This window comes from Xiphophorus hellerii, chromosome 4 (assembly GCF_003331165.1).
Source record: "Xiphophorus hellerii strain 12219 chromosome 4, Xiphophorus_hellerii-4.1, whole genome shotgun sequence".
Taxonomy (NCBI): Eukaryota; Metazoa; Chordata; class Actinopteri; order Cyprinodontiformes; family Poeciliidae; genus Xiphophorus; species Xiphophorus hellerii.
The window spans coordinates 17,801,759-17,813,038 of NC_045675.1; the positions used below are offsets into that span (position 1 = coordinate 17,801,759).

The window sequence follows — 11,280 nt, forward strand, 5'->3', positions numbered from 1 at the left end:
TGCCTGATTTGTTGATGAGTAGAAAGGCAGTAATCAACCTGGGTATGGCTGGGAAAATTTAACTCAGAGAGAAATAATTAATCGATAATTTACCAAGGAGACAATTGCTTTTTACATAATATGGATTTAGACAGCTTTTTTCTCTTTAGAAAAATTAAACCATCATTTGAAAACTAATGATTTTATTTACATGTGATATTTGTTGATCATCATCATCTAAGTCGTGTAAGCACATAAAAAAGTAATCATAAAATCTGTAAAAATCAAGGCTACACAAAAATAAGACTTTTACTGTAAAACATTGGCACATACAAAAAAGTTGCATGAGGCGTATTGCATTTAGAAATTGTGATTTTCACCAATTTGAAGAATTTTTTTTCATTACAGTAAATTATAATATAATTTATCGTACCAGTGCAAGGTATGATAAATAACCTTGCACTGATCTTTCAGAAAAAAAGTGTGGTCCACAATATGATATTAAAATTTAGTACAGTAATTTTACCTAACTCTCTACATTTGCAGTATTTTACAGCTAATTATTTGGTGTCAGAATTTCAAAACAAAACTATTGTGTAACATAGAAAGCATTAGTTAGCATTGGTATTATAGATATCACCTGTTTTTTATGTTTAATTTAGCAAAACATTATGTTCAAATGAAAACATACATTTCTTAGAGGTACAGATTTAACATTTCCTGGAAGTGATTTGTCATTTATCCGGCATTACTTATGAATGATAGTTCAAGATGTAAAGAATCTGTTACTTGTGTGGTGAACTAAGAGCAAGGAATGTTGAGTCTAGACTTGTGAGAAGGAAACAAAGAAAACATCCTGTGCGGGTTTCAAAGAGCTTGAACAAGTTTCATCTCGTCCTTCAGGGTTTCACTGCACACTGGTAAGATGTTCTTCACAGCCTGAGAGCAGAAAGTAACAAAAGGTTAGATTCATATAGTGAATAATGGAAAACTCTGGAAGATGACATTTCACACTCTGTTACAGACTAATTTTCTTCTTTGGCTTTTGGCTGGAGTTGAATATGAAAATGATTGTTACTGTTTTTGTTTTAGTTATTTTTATTGCTCATATCCTCCTGTTTGTTGTATTTTAAGTTTTAAACTTTCACATTATATTTTATTTTACTGTTTTGCACACTTGAATTTCTCTTGGTATTTTAAATGTGCAGAAGTTAAATGAATATATAACTGAATCATGTAATGTAAACTTTATCTAAGTTTTATTTTAATTTAGGTTTTCTTGTGCAATAGGTTTGTATATACAGAATTAATTTAACTTCTCTGGGTTTGTCCAAATCAAAAACACAACATGAGATTTATTTTTCATCTGACATTTATCTGTTTTATGAGGTACAACATAGATCATCTCATGTATATCTAATGTAGATGATAATGTAGAAAACAAACATTCACATCTGTAACTTTTCTTAAGTAAAGAGATTACTTATTTACTTATCTAGTTTGTTGCATGAAGATACAATATCAGTTCAATTAATGATGCACTTCAAGTTGTGCATTATAAAGTTTGAATTCAGCATCTGTTTACATTTTATAAAAAATTCAAACAAGATTTAAACCACATCAGTACAAAAGTGAAGCTCAGATCAAAGAGAATCAATCTAAACCAGTAATATGTTAACTAATAATCACAGATGCTCTGACAGGAGCAGGAGTTTTTCTGGAAAGCAAAACTATGTTGTTATCTTTTACTGGCACAGTGGGCTTAATTAACTTGGACTGTTTACTGTGAGACAACTGGCTTCATTTGGCTTTTGATGAATGATTGAAGCTCTGCAGGGGTGAAAAAAATCAAACAGAGAATGTGAAGACAGACGTTGAATGAATTTTTGGCTGGTAGAGGAAAATGATCAAATAAACACGCTGAGACAAGCGTCTCTGTGAGTGATGCAGTCCATAATGAGTGAGCGTCACTGTGAATACCTGAAAAAAGACAAGTATTCACAGTGATACCTGTCTCAGGAAGTACAACTAGGTACAACACAGCTGAATAAATAAATCTCAAACAGGCTTTTTAATCACTCCCTGTCAGCTGGATTTTATTAGTGTGTTAATAACATGGACAGGTGACTCTATGAAAGCAGAAATACTAAAACATTTACATAGATGTCAACCCATACACAGAAATATGAGACAACAGGGAACAAAAAAGACAACTTCAAAGTGTGACAAAGTAAACATGTTTGAAAGCACTGGTCTAACCATGAGAAAGACATAATTCCAGTTCTGTTTGTGCTTGAAACATGTGGGTATTATGCATGAAAACACACTGGTAATGCAAACCTGGCAGACAGACTAGACATGCAGGTCAACCCACAACATGAGTCAACGCACCAGCTCACCCTGATGGCTAATTATTGTCTAACAGTAACCAGCCAACAAAAAAATTTAATATTATTTTATATTAATATATTAGTTATTTCTTAACTATGTTTTCTGTCATGGTAGCAGCAAAGATTAACACGGTCTTATAGTAGTTCTTGCAGCAGAGAGTAACCTGACCCAGTTTAATCTCGCCCCATTGGCAGGAAGTGACTCATCCTGCCAGATTTATGTGAACATGAAGACACTATCATTCACCCAATAAAACACACAATCCATTGGAGGTATTATGAATCTACACTTCTAATCCACAGAGAAACAAATCAAACCCATAAAAAGATAACCGGCAGAAGACAGTTTTAATCTGACACTGTGTGAAGCTTTTGTAGAAAGCTCTGGTTAAGGAAAAGGTGTCTGGGATTATATTCTTATAGACCAAATTTATTCTATAGGACACATAAAAATTTCCATTTTCCTCTAACACAGTAAATGTAAGCAGAATACCATAAATTATTTTTGGCAAGTAAAATCACATTGTCAGTTATTTTTCAATAAAGATATGCAAAACATTTAGAAGAAAATAAATGAGTACAGAAAATATTCCTTGTGATTTATTTTTAAATTAAAATGTTGTCTCTTAAAGTTGTGCACAAGTAGTGAAATCTCGTGATTGACTTTATTTGGACCGTTACCATTTTTTGAAATAAAATGAGGAACTACTTATGAATTTGACAGAAAATCAGTTAGTGTATTTATCTGACTTAAATTATGTGAAGTTTAAATATGAGAACCCTATACAAAATCCAAAATAGGCCAAAAACATTCAGTCAAATTGTAAGCACAACAGGGTGTACAGTCAACAAGAAAACAAAGAATGAAAAGAAACTTAATAAATGGCAAAACTTTTAAGTAATATATAAAGGGAGAGCAAAGAAAATAGCAGATAGAGCAATTGAAAAGTGTCTGTGCACTCCTGAAGACTAAAAACATCAATACAGAAAAAGTTTAAGCAGTTTTATCTATGAACTTTATCAAAAGGAACATTTACTGCCAGTAGACTGTCTGCCTCAAGAAGAACAGTAAACAGTCAAGGTGCCTAAAACCTAAGGCTATCTATTTTTAGAAATTCCAAGAAACACAAGCACTGAGTACAACGTAGTCTATTCGGAAACCACAGAACTGAGTTCTTTAATTGAATGTCTTTAAGAGATTTGTGTTAGAACAATATGTTTCATTATAAATTTAATAGTGGCAATAAGACCTAAAACTAAAATAATCTCAAAAAGTAACAAAATTAGTTTTTAGTTTATTATTTCTTTAAAGCAAAGAAATATATAAATCTTATAACAATGGAAAGTTGGTTTAGTTCCCCTTAAATGCTGCCACAGTTGTATAGAAAAGGCACCTATTTGACTGACAGTTAGCTAAAAACACAGGTTGTATTCTTAAAAATATTTGCTAAAGTTTGACAAAAGATGGGTGGAACAGAGGATGTCATCCTACAGCAGTGTGTGATCAAGCCTGAGACCAGGCTGAGGAGGAGGTAAAATGCTGTTGTGGTTGTGTATGGTTCTCATATGCAACACCAAGGCCCGTGTTTGTCAAATAAGTAAATTGTAAAATTCGCACAGGGTGTGGTTTCTTCAGCTTCAAACATTGATTACAATAAATGATCATTTATTCACAATTGGCAGGGGATTTGGCAAATTTTTTCATGGGCAAAACTCACATGTTCAGCTCTGCAACCCAACCAACAATGGGCTTTATCTTGCAATTTTGAAATCGTATAAATTGTTATACACAAACTACAACAATCTGAAAAAGCCACATCACCGCAAAGAAATAATGGCCCAAACAAAGATTTTCTTTGGAATCAGCTGAATGCTTCACCTTTGTTGTGCTTGTTTATTTTTGTACATCCTGTTACAGACAGCAGTCTAGCGAAGACGCACCTATATAAATTGGAACAGTAAGAACACCGATATATTTTTCTATTTTTGTATTGTTCACCAGAAATTGTTGCTTTATTCTAATATTTGTGGTGGAAACCCGAAGACCGATAAGACAAATTCTGAAGAAGGAACGTGTTGCGAAATGTTTAAGACATTACTGAACGTGACGTGGCTCGGGACGATGACGTTTCAGGTGGCGTGCCATACAAAAAGCCTCCTCCGCGTGACGTACAGGAGCAGTCAGCAGTTCATCCCTTCCCTATAGTCTCATCTGAGCGTGTTGGTTTCCCAATTATTACATTACGAAACCGACTGGCGCCACGACAGTTTTTTGAACACTTGTTTTTAATTCGTCTTTATTTTCTACCTTTTGGTCAACCAGACAACACTTACGCTGACGTTCCTTTAGCAAAGGTAAGTTCCGTCTCTGTTTTCCTGGCTTGGCTTTACGTTAGCTAACCGACGCCTCGAGAAGGAAGTTAGTCGAGGTTATGTAGTTCACGGAAGAGTGAGAAAACTTCACCGTATCTTCTTATTTAGCTCGAATTTACATGTATAACGAGATCTTGTTCGTTTAATCTAAAATACATAGTTGATACCGGAGGATGGTTGTTGGCCTTTTAGCCGTTAGCTCTGGTGTAGCTTCGAGAATCCCCCACCTCATCCCTCCTCAAAATGTCGCTGCCTGGACTTCCGGTGTTAGAACAAAGACCTCATAAAACCAGCTGATGGGAATTTTCCCCTTTCCCTTTTGAACTAATTCTTGTTCAGAAATATGTCTATAACGTATAACAAAGCAAATAGTTGTGAAATTAAGGGTTTAGGTATGTTGGCAAACTCCTCAAATAGGTTTTGTAGAAATAACGCATCTGATTTGAAAGCGCTAAAAACCGAGTCCCCTAATAATATCTAGATAATCGCATGTTGTTTAAAGAAAACAAGAAGGTCAAACAACTCATTTTCGGAGCGTGTCATTTCCAAAATGCGTCGGCAATGACACGAGTTAAAGTAGATTTTGATCATCGTTCCCCCAGTTATATTAAGTTTCTGTGGAAGTTGCTGAAAGCGTTTCCTGCTTTTCGTGACTTGGTTAAAGTGAACTGGTCTGCATGGATCAAGTAAAATGTTTTATTTTTATCAACGTATGCCAGTATTGCTGAGGGTTTATGGCTTGGCTAACGATGACGTGATCTTTATACCGAGAAGAAATAGGATGACATTACGCCATGGTCTTGTTTTGTTCCACTTTCGTGCTAAGTTAGCATGCTAGCTTCCCTACAGCCTACTACACGTGTTGACGTTCATATGCTCCACTTCTCGGTTAGAATCGGTTTAAATTGTTCGTAAAAGGGAACAGATTTCTGTTCTTGATTGTAACAAACTAAATGAATCCGATTGTGATCGTTTATCTTATCTTTTTGGCTCTTTGTTAAGCTTTTTTTTTTTTTCTGTCTGCCTCCAGGTCGTTTTTCCAGCCCCTACACTTTGCTTAATTCTTTACTAAAATTCTTTGCCAAGCCGCCAAAGTGGAGAGTGTCGTCGCACCAGGGGGACCTTCTCGTTTCAGGTACTCAGCATTAACATTACATCACACTTGCTTATCCTGATTCTCTGCAGCTCAACCCAAAAAGGACATAAAGCCAACCTTTCTGTGATGTTAAAATGCATTTTCCCCTGCTGTTTGTTTTACAGTGTAGGGGGAGGAGGTGGGGGTGCACCTCAGCACTATCCCAAGACTGTCTGCAACGGGTGACTTTTCTATTTACTTAACACCCATAAGTTATTTTGTGTAGATTCAAATCAAATATTAAAGTAGTATTGAAAGATTTACTTGTTTTTTTTCCACATAATGAGCCTTCCTTTCATATCATGCCAGTAAATGGGAATCTTTCTCTGAAATCTGTTGCTAACATTAGACATGTAGACATGAGTATCAGGCTGTGCATCAAAAATAAATTGGTTAGACATTGTTCTGTTTGCATTGTTGTACTTACCATGTTTTTTTTTTTTTTTTTTTGTAACAGCGAGTTCCTGGGGAAAACCCCAGGTCCTGGCGTTCAGAGATGGATTCCTTCACGAAGCACTAGACGAGATGCCAATTCCTCCAGCGAGAAAGGAGAAAATGATGCTACCTTCAGGAAAGTAAGAGGGTAAGTTAACACTTGTACTTTCAAAGTTGTTTTAAAGTTTCATGGCTCCAAGTATATCTTCATGTTTTTACTTTTTTTTCAACGAATATATTTTGTTTCTCAGCATACTTAATAAGCTGACCCCTGAAAAGTTTGACAAACTGTGCCTGGAGCTCCTCAATGTGGGTTTGGATTCAAAACTTGTCCTAAAAGGAGTTGTCTTGTTGGTGAGTATCCTTTATCCTTGTACATATTTTTATTTGTGGACATGCTGAACCAGTGATGAATAATATATTGTATTTATGTTAAGATTGTTGACAAGGCCCTTGAAGAACCCAAGTACAGCCAGCTTTATGCACAACTATGTCTTCGCCTGGCAGAGGATGCACCAAACTTTGAAGGCCCATCAGCAGAAAGTCAAGCAACTCAAAAGCAAAATACTGTAGGTTTTAAGCAATATTTATATTTGTAGGCTCTTAGATGTGTTGGAGCCAACTTATATTTTTCTTTTCTTGTTTGCAGACCTTTAGAAGGCTTCTGATCTCTAAACTTCAAGATGAATTTGAAAACCGTGCCAAGAATGTTGATGGTGATTAAATCTTACTGTATTTTTTAAATATGTATATTATTAAAAACTAATTCTTTCCATCTAAAAAATATTTTTTTATGTAGTCTTTGACAAACATGACAACCCGCTCACCTCTGAAGAGGAGGAGCAGCGTGCTATTGCAAAGATCAAGATGCTGGGTAACATCAAATTCATCGGTGAACTTGGCAAACTCAATCTTATCCACGAATCCATCCTTCACAGATGTATTAAAACAGTAAGTTTTAATATGGTACATGTTTTTGTAATAATCAGATTGATGTGTAAGGAATCTAACTTGTGCTCTTAAAAATGTTTTAAGCTTTTGGAGAAGAAGAAGAGAGTCCAACTTAAGGATATGGGTGAAGATTTGGAATGCCTCTGTCAAATAATGAAAACTGTGGGACCTAAAATTGATCATGCAAAGGCTAAGGTGTGTAAACTTAAATGGGTCTAACAATGGCAACTGTTGTCTGGTCTGATGTTATATTGAAAACTCTTCAATTTCTCTTTGCAGTCCCTGATTGATCAGTACTTTGGACGCATGCAATCCTTAATGAACAACAAGGATTTGCCAGCAAGGATTCGCTTCCTGTTGCAGAACATGGTGGAGCTGCGAGGAAACAACTGGGCTCCTCGCAAAGCTTATGTGGACAACGGGCCAAAAACCATTCATCAAGTTCGCCAGGATGCCGTAAAGGTTAGACAGTGCTTCAGTAATTAGCTTTGTGACTTTTATTTTTTTTAAAAATGTTTTTTTAATTCGCTCACTCACTTGAGATATTTTTTGCTTTTTAGGATTTGGGTGTGTTCATTCCACCATCCAATGATGTGATGAGGAATGACTTCTTCACAGACCATAACTCCTTCCTGCCATCAAGGAGAGTTGAAAGAGAGCCTCTCGGTGGGCTCGCTGACATGTTTGGACAACTGCCTGGTATGTTGACCATTTTTTACCCTGATAGAAGTTTTACTACTTCCTAGAGTCATTAAAATATCAGACGGCAAAATTGAATGTCTGTCTTTGAACAGGGATTGGCATTGGAACTGGTCCAGGAGTGATTCAAGACCACTACTCCCCCACCATGAGTCGTCATCGTGCAAGCCCACTGTTCAATGGCCATGTGGGAAATGGCAACGCTTCACACCAGCCTCAGTTTGAACCAGGAAGCAAGCCATTCATAAAGCCAAATCAGGTAAGACTCATAGCTTTCCTTGTTTAATTCTCACTCGCAGTGTTTAGCACTTGAATTAAAACAATTTTCTTTTTTTTTTTTTTTTTTTTTTTAAAGGGGCAGAATTCACCAGTTTTCAGCCATAAACAGAATCACTCAGTACAAGTACAGTCGAAGGATGTGGGTCCAAGGTTCAGCAAGAAAGGAAAACTCAATGCTGATGAGGTACTGACTCTTGTGATGGCAAGAAAATCTAAAAATTTCGGCTGTGAGTTAAGTTTATACCACTTTGTGTTTGTCTTATAGATCAGTCTGAGGCCGGCTCAGTCCTTCATCATGAATAAAAACCAAGTGCCAAAACTGCAGCCACAGATGATTTTGATGCCTCAAACTGGTTCTCCAATTGGACAGGTAACCTCCCTTTGTTTAAATAAAGCTTCCATGGTGCTTGAAGTGTTGCAAGGTGCACTTTAAATTAATTTTTTTTTTTTTTTTTATAGCTTGGCCTCAAAAGTAATCCTCCTCCAATCCAGGAAAAGCCAGCAAAGTCCAACAAAAAGGCTCCACCAACTAAGGAAGAGTTGCACAAAATGACGGTGAGTTTCTCATGGTTCAAGCTCGACTTCCTTCCTGTAAAGTGTTGCGTCATTCAATAAAACTTGTCTTTGTCTTTTTAGGATACACTTATGACAAACTATCTGAATGGGAAAGACATAGAGGAAGCTGTAAGCACTGCAAAGGAAATGAAGGCGCCCAATTACTTCTTATCTGAGATGCTGAACAAGATGATCATGTTCACACTCGAGCGGTCCGACGAAGACAAGGAAAATGCGAGCAAACTGATCCATGCTCTCTCCACAGAGGGAGTCATCAGCCGTGAAAGCCTTCTGCCTGTGAGTGTCCTCTGATAAACGGGAAATGGTCGATCGTTCAGCTGAATATCAATTAACCCAAACTTTCTTGGATTTCTTTGTAGGCCTTCTTGCGTGTTCTGGACCAGAGCCCTAAGATCGAGGAAGAAATCCCTCTGGTGAAATCCTACCTGGCCCAGTTTGCTGCTCGAGCTGTAATCGCCGATCTGGTCAGCATTGACGACTTGGCTCATCAGCTGGAGAATGGTACCCACTTCCCCCTCTTCCTGCTGTGCCTGCAGCAGATGGTCAGACTGAAGGACAAAGACTGGCTGGGCGACCTGTTCCAGCAGAGCAAGGTCAACATGCAGAAGATGCTACCTGGTACGCTCGTTCTGTTTACATGTACAGTTGAAGTAATTTTTTTCTAGCTGACAATTTATTTTATAATTTTATTTTTTTATCAGAAATTGACCAGAACAAGGATAGGATGTTGGAGATTTTAGAGGGCAAAGGTCTTGGCTTTCTGTTCCCACTGATGAAACTGGAGAAGGAGCTGCTGAAGCAGATTAAAGTGGATCCATCACCACAGTCCATCTACAAGTGGATCAAAGACAACATCTCACCCAAACTTCACACCGATAAGGGCTTTGTCAACATCCTTGTGACCAGGTAAGGGACAAAGCTTCTGCTGATAAAATAGCAGTCTTCAAGAGCTCAAGTTGATGGGTTTTGTCGTTTCTGCCAGTCTTCTGCAGTACATTGCTTATGAGATCAACCCAGACGACGATGAGGAGCAGCTCGCAGCACCCAGCAAGGAGCAGCTGGATGAGGAGAAGCAACAGCTGCTCTCCTTCAAGCCAGTCCTGCAGAAGTTCCTCCATGATCACATTAACCTGCAAGTCAGTGCGCTGTATGCCCTGCAGGTCCACTGTAACACCAAGAGTTTCCCCAAAGGTGTGTGTGTTTGATTTTAGTTTTCTCCAAAGTGATTTAATGTTGCTGTGTGAGGCTTTTTCTGTAATCCTTTGTCGTCGTGCTTTAGGCATGTTGCTGCGCTACTTCGTGAACCTTTACGACATGGAAATAGTCGAAGAAGAAGCCTTCCTCTCATGGAAAGAAGATATCACAGAGGAGTATCCTGGAAAGGGGAAAGCTTTATTTCAGGTAAATTGAACCAGAACTTGTCACCTGATTCATTTAGAATTTTTTATTTTATTTTATTTTTTTAAACCACTGATTGACGTTTCCCTTTTTGACGCAGGTGAACCAATGGCTGACCTGGCTGGAGACGGCTGAAGAGGAAGAGTCAGAGGAGGAAGATTACTGAGGGAGATCAGTCAAAGCCATGTGTTATTAGAAAGCAACGAGTTAAATATTATTTCTTTTCCTTGTCTTGTCCTTTCTTTTTTGTTTAGTTGCAATTGTTACAACTCATTCACAAAATGCTTCGCCAAATCCAACTGGCTTCATCTTGCTGTATGTACCTCCTAGAGCTTCCGTCTTGTTCGATGTCTCGCAGCAATGGTTGGCGCATTTCAGTCATCTTGGGATCAGGAGTAGACAGTGAATTAAGGAAAACGTATCGTTTGACCTGCTTTGTTGCCCCTTTTGTTTCTAGTCGGAGTAACGAGTGCAACTTCCTTAAACTGTTTACAAAGACCAAGACTTTTCCTTGTTTTTTCTGCATTTATAATTCAGATTTTTGATGCACTTTGCTTAACATCATGAGTTGTTGCAATAGTGAAATTCTTGATTATTTGCTTCAGTTTAATAATTAAGGGCCTTTATTTAGCTTAAATTTTCTAAAAGAAATCTTAATCTGTAATGAACAGTTGTGGTCAAGCTTACTTGCACATTATCTTTTCACATTTAGCTGAATAAATCAAGATCTTTTTAATGTATGAAACGTTTCTTTCCTAGAATGAATCGGTGTGGCCTTTTTAATTTATCAGTTCGTATAGATATACCTCTAAAGTGTCTGACTATACTTGAATGTCCTGATTTTTGACATTTGTACAGCTAGAGCAGATGTAACTATGCTGCAGCTGTTAACCACTTGTAAAAATGACATCTGTTTGCAATATTTTTAAAGGGTCTTTTTATCATGAAATTGAGAATATGCTGTATGTGTACACCTGCGCCTTTAAATGTAATAAGTGCTCGAAGTTCAGTGTACAACTAAAGATCAATCTTGAATAAAGTTGGACTGTTTAATTCTCTGCCTCA

The 11,280-nt window shown here is 37.2% G+C and overlaps 1 protein-coding gene and 1 long non-coding RNA gene across 2 annotated transcripts; one reads left to right on the top strand and one right to left on the bottom strand.

Moving 5' to 3' along the window:
- Nucleotides 1-270: 270 nt before the first annotated feature.
- LOC116718121 (uncharacterized) lies at nt 271-5,524 on the bottom strand. Its single transcript, XR_004338877.1, has 2 exons — nt 4,862-5,524; nt 271-918 (listed from the first exon to the last, which is right to left on the bottom strand). It is a non-coding gene; the product is annotated as an uncharacterized LOC116718121 (long non-coding RNA).
- A 279-nt stretch (nt 5,525-5,803) lies between these two features.
- eif4g2a (eukaryotic translation initiation factor 4, gamma 2a) lies at nt 5,804-11,268 on the top strand (the record flags this gene model as incomplete). Its single annotated transcript, XM_032559803.1, has 20 exons — nt 5,804-5,877; nt 6,003-6,059; nt 6,335-6,460; nt 6,564-6,666; nt 6,750-6,881; nt 6,962-7,028; nt 7,112-7,263; nt 7,348-7,458; nt 7,543-7,725; nt 7,824-7,962; nt 8,058-8,221; nt 8,318-8,425; nt 8,507-8,611; nt 8,701-8,796; nt 8,878-9,093; nt 9,177-9,435; nt 9,519-9,723; nt 9,800-10,008; nt 10,097-10,218; nt 10,316-11,268. Coding segments are annotated over 20 exons (2,694 nt in total), but the record flags the coding sequence as incomplete, so codon positions are not given.
- Between the last annotated feature and the right edge of the window lie 12 nt (nt 11,269-11,280).